We start from the raw sequence: 23,345 nt of genomic DNA, 5'->3' as shown, positions 1-23,345 counted from the left end.
ATATCACGTTCCCCTGGCCAGTCTCATGACCCATGGATACTTAAGTCCTGGAAATGCAAATCTGGTAGGAAGTGGATCCCTGGCTGTATTGCCACCTGCAGGGAAAACCCTATCTGAAAACAAAACCCACAGAGAGGGAAGCAGAGCTGGGGGATTCTTGACAAGCCTGACCTTTTGGATGCAGCCACAGGGCTAACAAGCCTGGGCTAGCCTGGGCTAGGATTCAAAGTTATCTTCATCAGACTGCTAAGTTTCAAGCTCACTTTGAGATTCAGTTTCTCTCTCTCTCTCTCTCTCTCTCTGTCTCTCTCTCTCTCTCTCTCTGTGTGTGTGTGTGTGTGTGTGTGTGTGTGTGTGTGTGTGTGTGAGAGAGAGAGAGAGAGAGAGAGAGAGAGAGAGAGAGAGAGAGAGAGAGAGAGAGAGTCTTAACCATGTAACCCAGGCTAGCCCCACATCCTTAACGCCTTGCCTCAGCCTTCCAGGAGCTGGGATCACAGGTGTGTACCACCATGCCCATCTCTCTGTTGCTTCTAACCGGAAAGAATCTTGGGATACAACGATGCTGGTTGATGTGGGGGAGTGATGAGTTGGATAAACACTGAGTCACCCACCAGACCCCACAAGGAACGAGAGTAGACTTTGCAGGGTCAGTACCTCCTTTCGCAGACAGTGCCCCAGATTCTCCTGCTGGCCAGGGAGAGCCACTGAAGCCGTTTCTCATACATCTGCACAGCTCGTCCAAGCTGCTTCTGTAACAAAACCACAGGCTGCCATGAGTGAGTGTGCCGAGGGTGGCAATGAAAGCCGGGCTGTGAGGAGGGGAGGTACTCCAGATGGCTTCTGGAAATGGTACATACAGGCTGTATAAACATTTTGCTAGGTCAGGTGCAAGTCTATCACAATAGTCCATCATAAAACTAGGAAAGGAAGAACCCAAGTATGTCCTTCAAATGAGGGACAGGCAGATATCACCCCAAAAGACGAGAGACTTGTTAGTGGCATCTATGTCCCATATAGGGAGGTGCCCATAGAAACACACAGGGAATTTGATCAATGGCTTGTTGTCTATATGTCCTAAGGCATCTTCCTGCAACCTATATTCTAATGGATTGGACCCATTACTGACCTGGTACTCATAGAGGAAGGGTGGTTCCACATGGATATTCTTCACTGTCCCATCATGCCATTCAAATTGTATCATTGCTTTCTGCACTCAGACATGGGTAGAATGGAGAACAGGTAAGCAGAGGCATGAATGGAAAATATTACATTTAAATTGGGCGCTGGGCTCTCCGGCTCATATGCATGAGAGAAACAGGTTCTGAGCTCCTCTGGAGTCAGATTTCCCTACCTACACACACACATACCACCACTTGACCTTGTGTGAAGCCTTCAGGAGAAGGGTCCCTGAGTAAGCTAGGCCTGACAGCGAGTCAGAAGCATTCTTAGGGGATCCTCTGAACATCAAAGCCACTGAGGCATGGTTCAAGTGTTGTGGTAACACAGAGAAGAATCAGAGATATTAAAACCTACTGGCAGCTAGGAATGGTGGCACATGCCTTTAATCCCAGCACTCAGGAAGCAGAGGCAGGCAGACAAAGCAAGTTCCAGGCTAGCCAGGCTGCAGAGTAAGACTCTGTCTCAAAAAACAAAAACAAACAAACAAAAACCCATACTGGCTATGTTTCTTACACTTGGGAATCCAGACAGGCTTTATAGATACTCAACACCTATTTGTTACCCTGTTTGGTTAAGTCATCGCTTTTATCTGTGGCTTCATGCATTTAGGTTAGTAATCTTTGCACTGCTAGATTTGTCCACATCACACATCTCCCCTTTTCCTTTCAGCCTTCCACCTTTCCAATCATCTTCCTAGTTACCTCTTGTCTCATTCTTCTACTTTGCCATCTTTCCATCCTTGAATTTTTATTTCATTTTTTTGTATTTCCTTTATTCCTTCCTGCTAATCTATCTTCCCATCTTCCCCTTCCATCCTTCCATCTGTTCCAATTTCAACCATCCACCTACTTACATTCCTACTCATTCATCAGCCTTTCTATCCATCTATCCATCCATCCACCTACCTACCCACCATATGCCCATTTATCTGTTCATCCTGCTATCCATTCATATATCCATTCATAACCCGTCCATCTACATTTCTATTCATTCATCAATATTTCCACTTGCCAATTCATCTACCTGTTTACCCATCCATCCATTCAGCCTTTCATCCATCTAGCCATCCACTTTTCCATGAGTATTTGCCAACATTTCCACTCATCCAAATACACATCATTCTCTTCCTTCTTTCCAACTTTCCTTCCATTTGCCTATCACTAAGCAATCCAGGGAACATTCATTGACTGTTTACTTGTACTAGACCTGGGGGACATAGAGTCAGAGAAGAGAGTCTTTTAAATGGTTTGTACTATGTAGGGCTCTACATGCAGGAATATGCTGTAACAGCCATTGTACAAATGTATACAAGGCTGTAAGGGCAACAAGAAAACAAGTCTGTCCTATTTGAGTGGGGTGGAGGACAACATTCATGGAGGAGATGACCACAGTATCAAAGACAATCTCTGGTACCTTCCATAGGAATCCCACTCACCTTCTTTGAGACAGAGTCTCTCACTAAACCTGGAGCTCACTAAGTAGGACAGACTGGTTTGCCAGGGAGCCCCAGGGAGCCTCCTGTCTCCCCTCCACCTCTCCTGTATTACAGAGTTGTATATATGTGCTACTACATTTGGCATTTTTACATGGGGCTGAAGTTCAAACTCAGGTCTCCCATGCTTGCAAAGCAAAAATTCTATAGACTGGGCTCTCATCCCAGCCCTCATTTTCAGATCCTTGAAAACCAGCAGTTATGGTAGATTTTTTGGTTTGCTTGTTTATACTTTGGTACTGGGTACAGAACCCAGGACCCCATGCATGTTGGTTCAGGCATCTCCAGCCTCATTACCCTAGATTTTATAAGCATTCTGGAGTCCTGGATGGAAAACCTGAATCCCACCCAGGCCCTCATACCCATGCTTGTCTGGCTATGCCCTAAGCTTTCACTGCCCAAATGTAACATAAGATAGGAAGTAGCATAGGGGAGCACTCCTGCAGAGGACTGGAGAGAAGCTTGACCTGGAATTACCTCATAGATAGTAGCTGACACTGTTTTCTGGAGAATAGGCACAAATTCTTCCACAGTATTGAAGGCGTTGGGTGCCAGAATCTGATAAAGGCTTAACTTCTTGGCTGAAAAACACATTAGCTTTGAGGCATTGCCTGGGAGGCCTCCAAGGTTCCAAGTCTAGTCAGTCACCTGGGTCCCACCCTCTCTGGGGATTTAATACCTTTTAGACCATTGACTTTCAGCCATTCTGCAGACGTCTTGTCCAAGTCTGGGAACTTGATTGTAAGAGGAGCTTCATGTTTTGGAGGTTTAGGCAAGAGACTTGTGAATGGACCTTTCACAATCTCTGTAGAGATCTACATGCAATTTAAAAACTCTCATCACACAATCACATTTTAAAGCTGGGAAGTTCTTCCCCATTCACCCCTCCCTTCCATGTGGAGCTTTTAAAGAACATTAGCAGGTGGGTTGAAGGCAATTTTCTGAGGATTTTCTGAATTTTCAGGGGACAGGATAAGGTCTCCAGCAACCTGCTTCTCTTCCAGGTGTCCACCTCTCCCCCTTGCCCAAGATCCAAGATGACAAGTCATTTGTCCATGTGCTTAGATCACAAGGCTTCTGGAAACTCAAGAAACCAGTACACTAAGTCACTGAGAATGCCTTGACCTGGCCCCATCTCCTGTCATGCACAGTTTCAAAGTGAGAAACTGAGGCCCTGAGAAGTTAATTCATATAGCTAATGTATCAGCAATAGAAAGGCAAACCCAGACACCCAGACATCAACAGTGGAGTGCCACCTACTTTCTGGATCATGCAGGCTAGTTCCTCACATGGGCTGCTGTGGCACAGCGCTTGCACCTGGCTGAGGAGGTCTTGAGCCTTCTGGGTTTCTGCTAGGAGCTCATCCACATCCCTACTGGTATAGGGCTGGGGGTAATGGAAGCAATGAGCTATCTAGAAGTCACTGGATGACAGTAGTTGGCAATGTAGGAGAAGGCAAGCATCCAAGTCAGTTCCCATGGCTGAGCGGCTGTCTATTTAAACCTGGGGTGATAAACTGAGGTTCATATACTAGACAGGGCCCACCAATGTATTTTGTCCCCGGTGTACAGTATTAACTTGCAGAATTCTGAGCAGCTGGAAAAGATTCTAACTTTACAAAGGAACATTTTAAGCCAGGTGTGGTGCACACCTTTAATTCCAGCACTTGGAAGGCAGTAGTAGGAGACTCTGTGACTTTGAGGCTAGCCTAGTCTACATAGCAAGTTCCAGGACAGCCAGGACTACATAGAAAGATCCTGTCTCAAAAAAAGGAACATTTTACATCCTCTGGGATGGCAATGATGATATTAATAGTGATTTTAAAAGTTGATACAGCAAGATGGTTGGTTCAGTGGGGAAAGGCGCTTGCCATGCATGCTTGAATTCAATCCCTGGAACGCATTTGAAGGTGAAAGGAAAGAATTAACTCTAAGGTGGTGTATTCTGGCCTTCACACACATGCCTTGGCATATGAGTGCCCCTAACATGTGTGCACATACACTATAATAATTCTAAAACAACAAATATTAGTGGGGAAGGGGAGAATTAGAACACTTGTGTAGTACTAGTGAGAATGTGGGATGGTATAGCTGTTGTGGTTTCTCAAAATAAAAGAAAAATTAGACATAGACTCCAAGTTTGTTAGTGAACACCTCTAATTTCAGCACCTGGGAAACAGAGGCAAGGAGACTGCTAAGTTCAAGGCCCACCTGGGCTACATAGTAAGACTGTGTTTCAAAAAACTACAAAGAGCTGAGTCTGGTGGTATGCGCCTACAATCACAGCATTCAGGAGTCAGAGACAGGAGGATTGCTATGAGGTTGAGGTTAGCCTGGGCTACAGTGTGAGACCCTGTCTTTTAAATGTTTATTTTATTTTATGTGTATAGGTATTTTGCCTGCACCTATGCCTGTGCACCACATGTGTGCCTGATGCTTTTGGCAGCCAGAATAGGGCATCAGATCCTCTGGAGCTGGAGATACTGACAGTGATGAGCCACCTTTTGGTGCTGGGAATTGTACCCAGGTCCTCTGGAAAAGCGGCCAGTGCCCCTAACCACTGAGCCATGATTTTAGTTTCAGATCCTGACTTAAAAACAAACATAGCCAGGTGGTGGTGGAGCACGCCTTTAATCCCAACACTAGGGAGGCAGAGGCAGGCAGAGCTCTGTGAGTTCAAGTCCAGCCTGGGCTACCAAGTGAGTTCCAGGAAAGGCACAAAGCTACACAGAGAAACCCTGTCTCAAAAAACCAAAAAACAAACAAACATAACAATAACAGCAACAACAAACAGCTAACAACCATAAACAAACAAACAAACCCAAACACCACCACCACCACCACCACCACCACCACCACAAAAACCAAAAAGCACACGATCAACATCATCAACAGTAAAAATCAAACCTGGACCTACCATGGGACCCAGCAGTTTTCCTCTGGCTCTGCACTAGATCACTGAACACAGGGACTTGTGTCCTGTACTGCTTCCACAGCAGCAACATTCACAATAGCCCCAAAGTGGAAAACCCAACATCTATCAACAGATGAATCCATTATTCCATCTAGACAACAGAGTGTCACCCATCCATAAAAGTGAAGTACTACAGTGGCTACAATATGCCACGCTAAGTGAGAGAAGCCGGATACAAAAGGTGTATGCTTCCATTTAGGTGAAATGCTCACAACAGGTAAATCCACACAGACAGCAAGCACTGGAGGACTGCCAGAGAGCAGGGTAGGGTAAAATGACTAGGGAATGCTCATGGGTGCAGGCTTCCTGTTTTTCTTTTAATTACATCTATTTCCTCCCTCTCTCTCTCTCTCTCTCTCTCTCTCTCTCTCTCTCTCTCTCTCTCTCCACACACACACACACACATAGAGACCATATACATATGGTCCTGGCTGTCCTGGAGCAGGCTGGCCTCGAACTCATAGATATCATCTTGCCTCTGCTTCCAAATGAGTGCTGGGATTAAATGCGTGTGCCACCATGCCTGACAAGATAACAATTTTTCTTCAATCTACTGTTTTCACTCACTTCCTTTTTCTAGCCCTTATAGTCTGTGTCATCTATAATCAGAGTTGGGACAGTGAAATAGCAAAATGGGTGACCCCTAAATGAGGTTGGAAGATCTGGGGGACAATTTGTGGGGGGCAAACCCTGGGCGGCTGTTGGCAGGCGTGGCTCTTGGCTGATGGTTACATTCCTTTTGTTTTGTTTTGAGACAGGGTCTCACTATGCAGCTGGCCTAGAACTTGAGACCTTCCTGATTCTCTACAAACAGCATGACTGGTATGAAGCACCACACCCCCAAGACTGCATCTTCCCTCAGCCAGATGGAGCTGTGCATTAAATGTCACCTGCTCTGACAACACAGAGTAGGCGGTGCTTAGCTGATAATGGGACAAGGACCCCAGTGAATGGACTGCTAAGGAGTGGAGCACCCTTCTGCCCTTCTGGAGTCTCTCCCAGCAGTAGGGACTTATTTGGGAAGGAAATTTGGAGCCATTGTTTCGGTCTGGATGCTCTGGTGGGAGTTGAAACAAGCTACGGCTGTGTTCATATTTATAGAAAGTGATGGAGGGTTGAACAGGCTTCACAAGTGTGTGACCAGCTCATCAGACAAGCCACCAACAGCTTACCACTCCGGCTTGCCCCTGTTCCTTCCACATTTTCACTGTCATATGATATTTACCTGTTCAAAGTCCCCAAGCACAGAGAGCAGGCGTGATGAAGTGGGAGAAAGAATATGCACTCATGTGGCATAGTCTGTCCTGGCCAGATTCCCCAGGCCCACCCTGGGGCAGGTGGTCCGTACAGCCGGTCTTCAAAAGGCTTACCTCTGATTCTGAGCTGTAGCAGTGGTGGTAGCCCCGAAGCGCATCTGTGAGGTTCTTCAGAACAGCCTGGAGGAGGGTGAGAGTCAGTCCCAGCAAGGCCACACCAATATTCTAACAAATCCTCCTTGTCGGAGCTTTCAGACCCTCCCACACCCTCTGTTCACCAACGGGAGAAGTGGGCCCAAGAGAGGTGTGTTCTGCTCCACAGCTTGGGCACCCTGCTTAGGCAGTCTCCAAGGCCAGCCCAGTTCACTGATGCCAACTGTCAAAGAGGAGCTTAGGAAAAGTTGAGATACTCACAGAGGGCACATGACCATTGCATTTGTAGGTGGTGACATGAATGAAGAGGTCCCGTCCTATGGTGGACTGCTGGATGTAGTCAGATAGGAATTCAGAAGGCTGATCTGGACTGTGGAGCAGAGGGAAGAGGAGGCATGGGTACTCCATACTGAAACTATGCTGTGAACATCCCCGATCAAAATGGCAGTTCCCAGGGAACATCTCTCTCTTCTCTCTCTCTCTCCCTCTCTCTCTCTCTCTCTTCTCTCTCTCTCTATATATATTTATATGTGCATGTATTCTTGTATATGATTGTACATGCATGTATGTGTGCATGAAGAGGCCACAAATCCATATCTTGTGTCATCATTACTCTCTATATTATTTTCCAGCTAGGGTCTCCCACTGAACCTGGGAGTCATTGATTGGCTAGTTTGGCTGGTCAGGAAGCACCAGTTGCTCCTGTCTCTGCCTCCTCAATGTTAACATTACAGGCATACAGTGCTTTTTTACATGGCTGCTGGGGATCTGAACTCGGGTCCTCATGCTTGCAAGCACTTTACTGACTGAGCCTCCTTCCCAGCCCTTCTACTCATTCTTAATTGATCACCTGTGTCCTAGGTCACCTGGGTAAGATGCAGAGCTGGGTGGACAGCAGTGCCAGCCAGCCCTGGCTGCCCTGCCCCAAGTATATACATGGGTAGCCTATGAACAGAATCATTTTTTTCAAGTGTATGTGAAGCATCATGCTTGGTGATGTCTTTTCTCAGACACTGCTTGGGTCCTCAGCCTCCTTCATGTGGTCTATTACCTGCTGAGTAAGAAAGGAGACCTACCAGCTTCTCAATATGGTCACCAGAGAATTCAGCTCCTTGTGAGCAAAGACTTTCTTCAAGGCGTGCAGCAGATTGCAGGTCCCCTCAGGCTGCAGTTTCTTCACCCAGAGCTTGAGTTCTTGGAGGCTGGAAGGAGACACAGCAGCCTAGCTATAGTCATGTGCAGCTTAATGACCTGGTTCTCCCAGTGAAGGGACACTAGCCCACTGGAGCACATGGCTCCGGTAGGCCTTGCCCTTCACCCCGATTCCCTCTGCCTTGATCAAAACTGTTAGGTTACATTCCTGAAGCTAGCCCCCAAGGCCCATTCTCTCATTTGGCCACTTCCTCCTCCTGAGACCGACTACCAAGGTCCAGCTATCAAAGTATTGAAGTCCAGCAATCAAAATTCCCCTTTGGCTTACCTAATTAATGTGCCCCCATCAAAATTAAACACCTCATCCTAACATGGGGCTTCCCATTGTACCTTTATAAACCACCATTTTCTTATGAGCCGCCTCTGTCTCCTCTCTATCTAGAAGCTGTCATTTGTCCCTCTGGGGCAAATATCCCTTCCCCCTCCCTTGCTCCTTTTCTTCCCTTTCTCTTGTTCCCTTCCCCGTCCCCACTTTTTTTTATCTCTGGTCTTTGTCCTTCTGGGGCACATAAATCTCCTTTGTGTTGAGAACTTGGTCTTGGGAGTCCTGAGCCAATACTTTTCCTTTTACCAAGGTTTCCTTGGACTTGGCAACAGCCTTTGAAGCTCCATGCTTGGATAACGGACCAGGACATGTTCTAAGAAATGTCTCTGGGTGATTCTGCCGTCGTGTGCCATCACTGAGTACACTTACACAGACCTCGATAGCATAGCCTACCACATAGCGGAGCTGTGTGGAGTACATTTGGGTGTAGCCTATGCTTCTAGTGTGGTGGTGCACTGAATGACGGGAGACTGGAGCGAGAATGAGGGGAAATAAGGCAATGAGGGAGATGAGGCAAGTACAAGATGAGGTTGCCACTGGGTGGTGTTGTTGTGGAATAGAATATTTGTTTAACTATGTAAAGATGTGTTGCAGGTGTTTATGCTAAATATGTTTAATTATGTAAAGGTGTGTCACTTTTGTTTATGCTGCATTTGTTCAACTATGTAAAGATGTGTTGCTGTTTCACCTTACCAGCCTAAGGCACTTGGTTGGTCTAATAAAAAGCTGAACAGCCAGCCGGGTGGCGGTAGCGCAAGCTTGTAATCCCAGCACTCGGGAGGTAGAGCCAGGCGGATCTCTGTGAGTTCAAGGCCAGCCTGGTCTACAGAGCGAGATCCAGGACAGGTACCAAAACTACACAGAGAAACCCTGTCTCGAAAAACAAAACAAAACAAAACAAAACAAAACAAAACAAAACAAAACAAAAACCAAAAAGCTGAACAGCCAATAGCTTGGAGAGGAGGGATAGGTGGGGCTGGTGGGCAGAGAGAAAAGGGGGTCCAGCCAGCCAGCTAGCCAGCCTGGAGCCAACCAGCCAGACATAGAGGAAGCAGGAAAGAAGGATGGACAGTACATAGATGAGGTAAACGAGCCTCAGGACAACACACAGATGAACAGAAATGGGTTAATTTAAGTTAAAAAAAAAAAAAAAGCTAGCTAGAAACAAGCCTAAGCTAAGGCTGGGCTTTCATAATTAATAATAAGTCTCTGTGTCATGATTTGGGAGCTGGTGGTCCAAGAAAGCCTGCCACATACTGTTTTGCAGTAAACCTTTGTTATAAACAGAAAGGGTGCTCTCTGAAACATTAACCAAAAGCACGGGCTAGGGGCTGGGGGTGTAGTTCAGTTACGAGAGGTTTTGCCTAGTGTGCATGAGGCCTTACACACGCATTACACAATGTACCAAGGTTGTATTGTTTGTCTTCTATGTGGCTAGTTGGGAGCACAGAAGCTCTGACAAGATAGGAGATGTTTAGCTCTGTTATCTTTGGTTTTTATTTTTATTTTAGACGATCTATCTATTTACTACCTATCTTCTATCTATCTATCTATCTATCTATCTATCTATCTATCTATCATCCATCCATCCATCCATCTATCCCTGGTTGGCCTAGAACTTCCTATGTAGACCAGGCTGGCCTGAAACTCACAGAGATCTCCCTGCCTCTGTCTCCTGAGTGCTGGGATTAAAAGCATGCACTACCACACCTAGTTCCATTTTATGGGACCACATTAGATCTGTTGTTGACCGAAATGTCATTATGTGGCAGGTTACTCTTTAGTACTCTTACAAGGTGCCAGCCCTAGACAAATCTTAGCTCATTTAAGTCTAACCATAATTCCTGAGGTGGATACCTTTAGTTACATTTCATACAAGAGGAAACTCAGGCTTGGAGTGAGAACATGCCTGATGTGGTACAACAAACACTTGGTCAGACCTGGATTTCAAACAAACCCTGACTCTGGAGCCCAAGTTCTTCACAGCACCTGGAACTGAGTCCTGTCACACCCTGTATAGCTCCTCCGGGGGACAGATGTTGGCATGAGGCATGGAGGTGATCTCTGGACTCTATGGAGGCTCTAGGAGCAGCGAGGTACATGTCTGTGTGGCTGTGTCCCATGTGGCTTGGGAGCCACTCACTCATAAGAGCAGACATGGCTAAACTCAGAGGAACACTTGGGCTCTGTCCTCTTCTCTTTCAGCCCGACAGAAGGGACGTCCCCTGCGAGGGCTCACCTCCTGTCTGGGAAGCTCCAGGTCCAACCCCAGCATGGAAGAGAAAGCCTACCTGGTGCTTTCATTCCTGCCACTATCCCGCTCCCTTTTGCTCCTACAGTGCCGGGGGCTGGAACCCAGAGTCATGCACATGCCCTGCAAATAATTTACCAGAGCCCGAGTCTCAGGTCTAAGCACTTTCTGAAGCCAATAATGCTTACAGGGTGGAATTTAATATCTTACTTCCACTGAATTTACTTTTACCTCCTAATGGTGGCAAGTGATGTGGACTTCTCAGTTATGGAATTTATAGGAACTTTCCTTCAACAATAAATAGAATTGGTATGATGAAAAATCAATAACGGAGCAAGTGGCATGAGTAAATATTAGTTCTGAGGCAGAGAAACGACAGGGATATAAGAGAGACCCAGGGATGACTGATGCTGAGGAGCTCTCGACTAGACAACCTCAGCGTGACTTCCGGGTCTAGTTGGAGCGGAAAACAGTGAAAATGATCTCCTTCACAGAGTAGCTGTCACGTGCCAGGTTCCTGGTCCTCCTTTCATCTTGACATCAGCTCTGTGAAGAGCAGGTATCACCCACTTTATTCTGAGGGGGATGGGGGGGGTGAGGGGGGCGGGCAGAGCTGTGGTCCAGGCCAGAGATGGACTGTCCTCTTCTCAGCTGGTGCTGGACAAAAGGGAATTAAAGCTTAGGTCTTTAGTGCCTTTATTTAGCTGAGGGGAGACAGAATGAGCATGCCATGCTGTGCATATGGAGATCAGGAGTCAGTTCATTCCTTTCAATCATGTGGGCCTTGGGGTATTGAACTCAAGTCACCAGGCTTAGCGGCAGGTGCCTCTACCCTAAGCTTAGCTTTTTCCCTGGCTCTGCTCTGAGCTTTGCAGTTCCAGCCAGGCATGTTCCCTGTGCCCACATTTCCTCATTTACAAAATGGCTATTATGATTCTATTGCAATGACTGTAGATTTTTAATGTGTTCATACTTGTAAAGTGCCTAGCATGGTATACCCAAGATCATAGGGGCAATCAAAAACATTGTCATCATGGACAACAAATTACTTTCTGGCACAAACAGACATTCTTAGGTACCTCCTTTCCAAATCCCCCCAAATCCCATACTAGCCTATCCAACTAGAGGGCATCTATGCAATGGAATAGTATGTAGCCACTACCAGTGAGGTGATACGTGCAGTGACTGGGTGAAAGGCCACAGCACAGACCAGGGTTATGAGCCCCTCCTTATGCTGTTTGCTTGTGTGGCTTATGATCTTTACTTGTGGCTTCAGGGATAGGGCCTAGGCCACCACTCGAACACAAAGCCATATTCCTTTGCCTCCCTTTTGCTCTCAAGTTCTATATTGAGACAGAGGTCTAACTAAGTTGCCCAGGCTGGCAACTCTAGCTCAGGCTACTTTAAACTTGTGATCCTTTGTGCCTTAGCATCTTGATGAGCTGGGGATACAGGAGTGCACCACCAAGCTCAGCTGTCTTGCTTCTGCCTAAACTGGATGGAACACGGGTGTGTGTGTGTAGCCCATCTGTGGAACAGATGTGCAAGTTATTATTGGGTTGGCAGAGTAGAAATGGCAGTATAAAGGAGATGCATCCGCTGTTAGTTGTCCATGCGTACTGATTGGATTATTGAACACATGCATGTATTATTTCATAGTCATAAAGGAGATTCATCCGCTGTTAGTTGTCCATGCAGACTGTTTGGATTATTGAAAACATGCATGTATTATTTCATAGTCATAAAGGAGATTCATCCGCTGTTAGTTATCCATGCAGACTGTTTAGATTATTGAAAACATGCATGTATTATTTCATAGTCATAAAGCTATCATTTCTAGTTTGCTGCATAAAAGTGGTGTTTGGGGCTGAGGAATGTAGCTCTGAGGTAAAACATTTGGCCAGCATGCTTAAGGTCCTGGCTTCATCTCCAGATCATCACAAATAAAAATAACAAATAAATAAAATAAAAACAAAAAAGCAAGCAAGCTGTCTTGTGGTGGTCTTATCCTTTATTTTGTAAGAGCCTGGGGTGGTAACCATCTTTCTAACTGCTGCCTGCCCACATTTCTGCTGTTGTGACTCATCACTGTGTGCTTCCCTACCTGTTGTGGCTTTGGGGTTTGCATCTTAAACATTCAGTGAAGTGTTAGGGACAGAGCTCAGTGGGTAATGTTTGCCCAGCATGTAGGAAGCCATGGTTTCCATCCCCAGCATCTAGTAAACCAGGTGCATACTTGTGACCCCAGCCCTTAGGAGGTGGAAGCAGGAAGATCATAAGTTCAAGGCCATCCTCAGCTGTATAGCAAGCTTGAGGCCAGCCTGGGCCACACAAGACCTTAATTCAAACAAAAGAACAAACAAGCACAGGTGTGAACATCCCACTGAACTGGAACAAGTGAACACCCCGGCGGAGAGACGGGGCAGCCACTCACGTGGACGCGCTGACTTCCACAGGGTCCAGCCAGAGGGGTTTGGTGGTGACACCGAAGGACAGGACATACAACTTTTCCTTGAGGCTCAGTTGCTCATCAATGAGACTCTGTGGATAAAAGGACATAAGGGGCTCACAGTGGAACCTGGGTACACCCTCTAGTACAGGCTGCCCTCAGGGGTGGGGAGCTGTGCTGTGCAAAACCATGCTGAATGAGGAGGGCTGTGCACATGGAGCCTCTCGAGGCTCTGCTCAAACTTCATAAAATACAAGCTGTTGCTAATGTGGTTGGTGCCCATCCCAGACTATAAGCACTCCCTTGGAGAAGCACCATTCCCCATCGCCCCACATGTCTGTTGGAGCCAGAGGTAGTACTAGGGGTTCCTTCTATGACAGCTCTGTGAGGTGGCCATATTGTCCTCCCCATTTGCTTTACAAAGGAGGTGGCAGGGTCCTATAGCCTGGAAGGGGTGGAGGCAGCTGGGATTTGACTCTACTTTCCTGTTTTGGAAAAGTCCAAAGAAACCAGAGTAGCTTTACCATCTGGCAAAGGCCAGGGGCCCAGTGCTGTGCTGTGGTATGCGGCCACATCCTGTCTGAGGGAACCCCGGCTTTTGCAGGGGTGGGGTGTCTAGCTGGGAGGTTCTGCTGTAGGGAGAATACTAGCAGTTCACACTGTAAGTGAAAATGAGTCTGTGGTGAGGTTTACAGAATTCCACACAGTTCTTCCCCTGGAGGTGCTAAGTGAGTGAGAACTGTTCTCTGTGAATGGCCCTGTTTTGCATTTGCTATAAACAAAGTGAGTCTGTGCCCTAGGCAGGGAAGTGGGGAGAAGTAGGGGCCTGGGGAGACTTACTATTAGGTCGTTTTGGAATTCTTCTTTCTGAGGGCCACTGCTGACCTGGGATGCATCGATGAGGAGTCCCACTCTTGTTCCCCTGATGAGGCCAAATGTCTGAAACCAAAGAGGAAATGTGCAAACAGCCTAGCCCTGTGCTTTGGAGGCAGAAGTGTGATCACCCTCAATCTAAAACAGAAAGAGGCAAGGAGTATCCGTGGAAACCACAGGGGACCAGTGGTACCAGACAGTCTTCTTTTTCAAGAGAAGTCAGAAAGCAGGCCCCAAAGTAAAATATGAAGATTTTGAAATCTGGACAACTAAGGAGAAAACTTTTGAAATCATGGAGCCAAAACGAAGACTCTTCCAGACCAGTTGGGAACTGCACACTGTTAGCTTGCGACCCTGCTTTAGATAGACTCTGTCCTGTCTGGGAGCAGCACTCTGCCTTCCCATGTGTGGCCATCTGTCTCCTCAGACCGTGAGGTCTGGAAGGGCTAACCCAGCCCTCCTTGTTTACACTGCCCTCCTGCCTCTGTTTCCCCAGGCAGGAGCACTAGCCTCAGGCCAGCTTTGAAGATGGGACTGCTCTAAAGAAGTCCAGTGAGTCAATCCGAGGACTTGGGAGTATTCATAGGGACCATGATGTGAGGTCTCTTTGACTGGAGTGGTCTGGATGGTGATGTGAACTTACTGTTACCAGTGACCATCTTCCCAAGCCTGGGAGGGTTATCCCATGAAAAACCAAGCCAAAGAAATTTTTATTTTTTAGATTTCTGAGGCAGAATCTGACTGTGCAGCCCAGGGTAGCCTCGGACTCTCAATTTTCTTAAACACACAAACAAAACAAAGTGATCTGGGCAGTGGTGGTGCACACCTTTAATCCCAGAGTTCTGGAGGCAGAGACAGGTGGATCTCTGAGGCCAGCCTGATTTACAAAGCAAGTTCCAGGACAGCCAGAGTTACACAGAGAAACCCTGTACCAAAAAACAAAACAAACAAAATATTAACGTCAAAATCACATGTGTATGTGTGTGTGAGAAAGAGAGAGACAGAGAGAGCAAACACCTGTGGAGGTCAGAGGACAACCTTCAGGAATTGCTTTTCTTTCCACCATGTTGGACCGGAGATCACACTTTATTTCCAGGTGTGGCTGAATCCGCCTTTCCCTGTGAGCATCTCATCAGCCTGAATCCTCACTTTCCTTGCCTTAGACTCCCCAGTGCTGGGACTACAGGCGTGGCTGGCCATGCCTAGCCAAATCTCGGGAGAATGGAAGAGTTCAGTGACTAGAACAGTTGTTTCTGCGGCTTCCATGCTTGTGGGTCAGGAAGTTGGTGTTTTAGTGGAAGCCAGCTTTAGTTGGAATGCCATCATCTGCAGCGGCAAGGGCTCTAACCAAGCTCTAAGGGCCGGGCTAAGGATGGTGGGAAGAGCCACATGTGTGCCATTACCTTCCTGCTGTTCTCTGTGAGCCACCGCATCCTCTGCTGATAGAGGTCGATAGTGCTGTGGAGACACCAGAGAGATCATCACCAGAGGAAGGTGGCTAGGATTTTACAAGCTTTGGTTATTTAAATTTTTAATTAAAAACTTGCTCTTTTACTTTATTTTATTTTTCATTTGAGACAGAGTTTCACTGTAAAGCCCTGGCTGGCCTAGCTTGTTATGAAGATAAGGCTGGCCTCAAACTCACAGAATTCTGCCTGCCTCTACCTTCCTATTGCAGGGTTAAAGGTGTGTGCCACTATGCCTGGCCTTTTCTACATTTTTGAGGGAGACTATCACTCTGCAGCCCAGGTTGGTCTCAAACTCTTTTCATTGTTTTTTTTTTAATTTTAAAAATTAATTGCTTTGTGTGTGCTTGTGTGCATGTGTGTTGGAGGAGGGGAGAGAGGAGGAGGAGGGAGGAAGAGTGAGTGAGTGTGTGTGTGTGTGTGTGTGTGTGTGTGTGTGTGTGTGTATGTATGTGAGTGTGTGTGTTCTGGAGTAAGTGTGTTAGGAGGAGGAGTCGCCTTCCCACCCCACCCCCACCTCTGGAGTCCAGGATTTCAGCTCTAGCTCCCCAGGCTTGTGCAGCAGCCTTTATTTACTCATGGAGTCTTCCCCCGGTCCATCCTCAGACTCTCAGTCTTTTACCTCAGCCTACCCACTCTGGAATTAGAGGCATGAGCTACCTGGTTAGCTGAATTTATTATTATTTATTATTATTATTAATTTTTAATATTTATTTATTTAGGGGGCTGGAGAGGTGGCTGAGATCTGGTGCCCTCTTCTGTCCTGTAGGGACACATGCAGGCAGAATACTGTGTACATAATAATAAATAAATCTTTATTAAAAAATTATTTATTATGTATACAGTGTTCTGTGTACACTTGCAGGCCAGAAGAGGGCACCAGATCTCATTACAGATGGTTGTGAGCCACCATGTGGTTGCTGGGAATTGAACTCAGGACCTCTGGAAGAACAAAGCAGTGCTCTTAACCTCTGAGCCATCTCTCTAGCCCTGAACTTATTATTTTTAAGGAGAATGCAATTAATTTTTGTGGAGAATGTAAGGCAAATGTAGCAAAGAGAGAGCTAAGGTATGTGTTTACCAGGGCACTAGACTGGGGGCATGTAGGGAGGGTGGAGGGGCGCAGCTCTCTCATGAAGCAAGATAGGGTGCGGATGACTATGGGTGAGCTGCTGGGGTGCAGGCCTGGGAGCATGGGGCAGTGTTTTCATGAGAAAGGTGGGGGACAAACCTGCTCTCACTCAGATCTGAGTCTTTAAAAAAATTATTTATTTTGCATATTTGGGTGTTTTCTCTGGATGTATTCACACCATGCGTATGCCTGGTGCCCGTGGAAGACAGAAGTGGCAGATGGTATCAGGTCTCCTGGAACTGGGGCTGTAGGTGGCTGTGAGCATTCATGAGACTGCTGGGAAGCAGACTCAGGTCCTCTGCAAGGGCAACAAGTGCTCTTAGCCACTGAGCCCTCTCTCCGGCTCCTCAGACACGAGTCTTTACAGAAGAAACTGTCCCAAGTCTCCTGGGGGCTGACCGCAAAGCTGTGATGGCGGCAGGGTGGCAAGCCGTTCCCTGGGTTGATTCACAAAAATATCAGTTTCTAAAAAGTAGCCAAGAGTGCTTGCTTCGGCAGCACATGTACTAAAACTGGAACGATACAGAGAAGATTAGCATGGCCCCTGCACAAGGATGACACGCAAATTCATGAAGCGTTCCATATTAAAAAAAAACAAAAAAAAGGAGCCAAGAGAATGCATTGACCACTGCGCCAAGAGCAAGGCAAACACTCCCTGGAGGGTGCGGACACCAGCAGGTGACAGGTGCTCATGGGAAGGCCTTGGTCACTTGAATCTTACTGAGTTGCCTCACTGAGGGCTGCTGGGAGAGAAGAGCAGGGAAGGCCAGAGGTTGGTGGGAACAGATTCATGAGGCCAGAGTAGCAGGTGGAGTCATGATAGAGACATGAGTGTGAATATATGGCTAAGAACCTGAGCCTCACACTGAGACATGCCTGTGTTTGAGACTTTGCTTTGCCATTTACGGGCTGCGTGATCTTTGGAAGGCATAGTATCCTTGCTGAGCCCCAGAGTTCCATCATCTTCTATGTAGAGATAATCACAGGACTCTGTCAAAGTCAATTTGCCAACTGCCTGATTAGTTAAGCAGCTTTGACTATTCCTTAAGAATGTTAGGTTCATATCTTTCTTTTTCAGAATGGAGACTGGCATGTTACCCATGCTCCAGTGGACCTCTGTACACTCATGTACATATAGGCAGAACTAACAGGACTTAGCAACATATCAAAAGAAAGAGGAGGAGGAGCTGACAAAGACCATGACATGAAGTTGTGAGGGGGTGTTTGGGGAAGGATCTAGGAGGAAATGAAGGGTAGATGTGACCATATTTAATTTCATACATGTATTAAACTATCAAAGAACAAATAAAAACAAAATGTTGGATTTATAATTCAAAACAACAGAGCCAAATATTAATTATAGAACTCTACATAGACGTAGTAGTCCAGAATGTAATCCAGTAACTTGGGAGGCTGAGGCAGGAGGATCTCAAGTTGAAGGCCAGTCTGAGCTACATAGATCCTGTCACAAACAAATGAATGAATGAACCAACAGAACATCATGTAATTATTTAAAATCTTTAAAACTTTCTGACCCCCAAATTTTTCTATAAATGTATGTATGTATGTATGTACGTATGTATGTATTTTTTTAGTTTTTCGAGACAGGGTTTCTCTGTGTAGTTTTGGTGCCTGCCCTGGATCTCACTCTGTAGTCCAGGCTGGCCTCGAACTCACGGAGATCTGCCTGGCTCTGCCTCCTGAGTGCTGGGATTAAAGGAGTGCACCAGCCCCCCCCCCTAACTTTCTATAAATTTATAGTTAGAGCATGATAAATCCACTAATTGGTTGCTGTATGAATGATCATTGAACAACTGACTTTTGGTTAACTGCTTTGACTTTTGGTAATTAGTTAGAGAATAATACAATGTTTGGGGCAGTTCCAAAGATGGAAAAAGATCTTGCAGGCAGCGCTTAGCAGAGTTTCTGGCACATTAATAAATGTTAGCTATTAATTATCATCATAACCTTTTGGGAAACCTTAGGCAACAGTAATTATGGATCAGAGATTACTACAGCTATAGCTGGGATGGAATGTTTTTTCTTTTTTTGTTTTTTTTCGAGACAGGCTTTTTCTGTGTAGCTCTGGCCATCCTGGAGCTCACTCTGAAGACCAGGCCTCGAACTCACAGAGATCCTCCTGCCTCTGCCTCCCGAGTGCTGGGATTAAAGGCCACTGCCCAGTGTGGGATGGAATCTTAAGACTATCCTGTGTACTGATTATGGAAAGATGTGTGTGTGTGTGTGTGTGTGTGTGTGTGTGTGTGTGTATGTATATGTATGTGTGTGTGTGCACGTATGCACTCTGAGTATGTGTGCATGCTACTTGTGCTATCAAGATTGGTTTGGGTGGGGCTGGGGAAATGGCTCATCAGTTAAGAGCACTTGGTGATCTTGTAGAGGATCCAGGTTCAATTCCCAGCACCCACTTGGCAGCTCATATCATCTATAACTCCAGTTCCAGGGGATGCAACACCCTCTTCTGGACTCTGTGAATACCAGGCACATTTGTGTGCACTAACATACATGCAGACAAGACACCCACACACATAAAATAAAAAGAATTGGTTTGGGAGTTGGGCACATGCCTGTTTGACGCACATCTGCAAAGGTGAGGACTGTACCAGTCTGGCAGAGCTCTCAGCCATTAACCAGCAAATGAAGCTGGGACATCTGAGGCATCCATTCGAGGACACCAGGGCTTTCAAAGGCCAAGAGATGCCAATCTAGTCCAACGTTTTCATTTGAGAAAAGGGCAAATTAAGGGTAGACGAGATGAGTTTAAGGTCCACTGAAATTGCTGATTGGTCCCAGTCATGTGCAGGCTATGAGATAAGGCCTCAAGCTTACCGGTGCTGGAGGACACTGGGAAACTTACTCAGAAAGTCTTGATTCAAAGTGGCGGACGGCCTGGGTGGAGAAATGCACTTTGGGCCTGGCATTGCCACACTCCTCCCTGAAAGAGCAAAGCTTTATTTGGGGTTTCTCAGGCTCAGGGCTGGGTGTGTCACTGCAACCTTGGGGAGCTTGGGATGAAGGGCAGAAAGATTTCAGACTTACAGCTCAACTGTGGCCTGGCTTATCAGGTCAGCCAAGGTGAGTTTCTCAAACTTTAAACTGTGAGTTGAAAGCCAGTCTTCGGAGTCTTCCAGAGCTGATGTCCGAGTCTCACTTCCCTGCAGCCTCTACAAGGCACAAGCCAGAGTCAGACAGGAGATAGCAGGAAGCAGGGACAGGCAAGAGTGCTTTTGGTTCCCTTCATACAGATACCCAAGGTCTGTGAACTCTGAGAGACCCTATCTCAAGATATTCTAAAAGTTCTCCCTGCTAACTGAGAACAGTGGTGCACTTGGGAGACTGACCTGAAGTTCAAAGACAGCCTGGGCTACAGAGAAAGACCCTGCCTCAAAACATCAACACCAACACAGCAACAACAAAACTAATCTCCTTGCTAAGAGAGCACGTGAACATGAGACTGGTTACCCTGGAAACACCACCCTTATATCAGGCCCCAGATGTGGCTCTCATATTCAAGGGCAGCTCACTCACTATGTGAGTGATTGGGCAAGCACAGTGACCAGACAATCTGGTAGTAGAATCACAACGTCTGCAAAACTTGGCCCCAGAATGGCTGGGATTTGGGCTATGACTGTTAGCTTCCCATGTTTGTGTGCCCCTACTTCCAACCCAGGACCATCTGGAGAAAGTAAAGAATGTTTCCCAAACAATCATGTAAGATGCCTTTTTCTGCTGAGTCTTCCTCTAGCCTCCCATATGCCGAGAGCTTGTAGACAGAGGTACTGGAGGAAGCCATTTCTTCCATCTGAAGTTCTCTATTTCCCATCCTGCTGTTGAGCCGATGGCAAACACAGTTCATGGGGTCTGCCTCCCTCGTAGTGAGAGAGGTCTGGATACACTTCTGTTTTGTTCTCAGTGGGATGGTCTTGTTTATTTCCACAATTGAACATTTTCTTCTATCAGTTGCCTCGGTCACAGCAATAGATAGGTAATTAAGACAGTAGTAAATTAGATGTGATAAAAGTACAGACGACATGGGTACAAGCTGCACAAGTGTGCATGGGGTCAGCAAGAGCTTCCTGCATAACAACTGCTGTGATGTGCTGCAGAGGGAGGGGCCTTGAATATCCATGGAGTTGGACATAATCACTTCACCACACCTCAGGTGAAAGGCTGAGAAGCTACTGTTCACTAAGGGTCTGGAATCCAGCTCAGTCCCACTGTGAGACACACAGTGACACACACACACACACACACACACACACACACACACACACACACATACCTCACAGAGACAGACATACACAAAGACACAGGTTAATACAGACACATATATGTTGTGGTGTAGTGGGTAGCCATCCCAGCATTGGCCTGGAAGTTCCTACCCCCATTGAGGCTTCAGTAATGATCACGCCCACAAGGCGGGGCAGAGGAAGGAGCGGAAGACCGAGGAGCAGGAGGAGGTGGCTCTCTTGGTTCCGGGACGCGGGACGCTAGAGGTGGACCGAGCAGAGTTCTCCAGAGAACACCGCCGGACTACCCTATACCTTTGCCAGACCCTGTAACCTACCCCTTCATTTGTAAGTTACCCCACAAAATAAACCTCCCTTTTAACTACGTGGAGTGGCCTTAATAATTTCACCTATATTGTGGGATATTTTTACACTGTGTGAAAATGTATTGCTGTGATTGGTGTAATGAAAAAGCTGAATGGCCAATAGCTAGGCAGGAGGTATAGGCAGGGTTTCCAGATATAGAGAGAACTCTGGGAAGAAGTTGGAGTCATAGCCAGATGTGGAAGAACATAGGCAGTGTGGTGAGGGCAGTTATATACGTTGCAGTTACATATGGCAATTACAAATGGCACCCGATGTCTGGGCACATATTTCCACGTAGAAAGCTGAAAACAAACAAACAAACAAACAAGGTGGATATGGCTTCCCAGTTACCCAGTGTTCATAGCGTACAGAGGCACAGCTCTGCTGTATATTGAACATTTGAATAGCTTGTGCACTAAGTAGAAACAGCATGCTAAGTCAAAACACTTGCCACTAACTTCCCAGAACTGGGCCAGACTGCTGGCTTAAGGCTGGCTTTCAAGGACTGAGGAGGGGGTGACACCATGTGCTAAGCAGAGCCACAGGGTGGGTTTAAAGCTTGGCTCACATGATCAGAGAAGGTACAAGTAAATCGGTCCAGACTGAAAAAACAAAACAAAACAAAAACAAAAACAACAACAACAACCCTCTAAATACATACAGTAAAAAATGGGTATAGACAGTCATTAAAAAAAATTAAAAATATGGGTTGGGGTTTTAGCTCAGTGGTAGAGCGCTTGCCTAGCAAGCACAAGGCCCTGGGTTCAATCCTCAGCTCAAAAAAAATTAAAAATAATAAAGTATTTAAAGAAAGAGTAAAGTAATATAAAAAGAATAAGCCACATAAGGATGGGAAATTCACAGGGAGTCTGGATCCTGTATGGTGCTTTGATGACTTTGAATTTTTTTTTTAATGCTGATGAGTAAATGACAGCTACTGACACTGTGTTGTGGAAGAAACTGATGAATTAAACCTGTATACTTGAGGGATGTCTTGCTTTTAAGATGGAAATCAGGATATGTGTTACATTGGGGGAGAGGATGTGCCTTTGTTTCCATGGGAAACAAAAAGCTATGGATCTATTCAAAATGAATAAAGATCGGATTTGATCAGGGGATATCTTCTGAGGATTTTGGCTATAGACATGAGGGGAAAAGCCAAGAAAGACTATAAGACACATGATGTATAAGCTGATCCCTTGACATGGGAACAGCTCTGAGACTGGAAGAGACATGATAAATCTTGTTGGCTACAGATTATTACATGCCATCCCTTCATATGGCATGGATAGAGATTTATGGCATGGATAGCGATTTATATTATAGTTTGTTATTAAGCCCAAATTGACTTATAAAGTTGATAGATGTCTTTTACTCATTCAAACATAGAACAACAACAAATTTTTAGCTGACCTGTGCACACCACACATTCCATACTTGTGCTAATGCAAATATGTATGTTACCTTAGAAGTTTGTATGTTGTTAGAAAAAAAGGGCCAGACACCAATGAAAACAAGTAGCTCAGAGGATCCAGGCTCTTAGAATGCCTCTGTTGCAGTTTCTTCAAAATTCTACATCCAGAACAACTTCAAAGCTGCTAGCTGAGAGGGTCTGGCCTCACTCACTATGCCATCCAGGACTTCAGACAAGCCCTGCACTTTCCTGTTACACAGAGACTGGACAACAAAGGATACAGCTAACTGTCCCAGGACTTGACCATTATCCCAATTTTATCAGGGTCCCCTAAAGTTTTCATCACCCCCAGACATCAGGAAGCAGTCTAGAGAGCACAATGCCCACACTGCCAAGTGGTGGTTTTTTTTTTTTTTTTTTTTGTCATTTGGTGGGTTATGGATGTTTGTCATCATTTAGGGGGGTTGGCTACAAGCTGTTATTGGTAATGGTCAGGAAAACAGCTGAAGATCAGATTCAGGGATGTCTTGAAAGGAAAAATGGAGGCTATAGAA

The 23,345-nt window shown here is 46.1% G+C and overlaps 1 protein-coding gene and 1 non-coding gene across 2 annotated transcripts in view; one reads left to right on the top strand and one right to left on the bottom strand.

Moving 5' to 3' along the window:
* Vwa3a (von Willebrand factor A domain containing 3A) overlaps positions 1-23,345 on the bottom strand; it is a 65,728-nt gene that overhangs the window by 31,555 nt on the left and 10,828 nt on the right. Inside the window, exons 3-15 of the mRNA XM_036196395.1 lie at positions 19,822-19,946; positions 19,640-19,717; positions 15,567-15,621; positions 14,131-14,229; positions 13,276-13,382; positions 8,130-8,255; positions 7,315-7,423; positions 7,015-7,080; positions 3,932-4,057; positions 3,351-3,486; positions 3,149-3,252; positions 1,127-1,207; positions 655-749 (exon numbers count right to left, since the gene is read on the bottom strand). Coding sequence (XP_036052288.1) covers positions 655-749; positions 1,127-1,207; positions 3,149-3,252; positions 3,351-3,486; positions 3,932-4,057; positions 7,015-7,080; positions 7,315-7,423; positions 8,130-8,255; positions 13,276-13,382; positions 14,131-14,229; positions 15,567-15,621; positions 19,640-19,717; positions 19,822-19,946 — 1,307 coding nt within the window. The remainder of the gene's footprint in view (positions 1-654; positions 750-1,126; positions 1,208-3,148; positions 3,253-3,350; positions 3,487-3,931; positions 4,058-7,014; positions 7,081-7,314; positions 7,424-8,129; positions 8,256-13,275; positions 13,383-14,130; positions 14,230-15,566; positions 15,622-19,639; positions 19,718-19,821; positions 19,947-23,345) is intronic.
* LOC118576796 lies at positions 17,244-17,350 on the top strand. The gene has a single exon (XR_004944007.1). It is a non-coding gene; the product is annotated as a U6 spliceosomal RNA (small nuclear RNA).

Source organism: Onychomys torridus, chromosome 1 (assembly GCF_903995425.1).
Source record: "Onychomys torridus chromosome 1, mOncTor1.1, whole genome shotgun sequence".
Lineage (NCBI taxonomy): Eukaryota > Metazoa > Chordata > Mammalia > Rodentia > Cricetidae > Onychomys > Onychomys torridus.
This window is presented reverse-complemented; position numbering and strand designations above follow the sequence as displayed.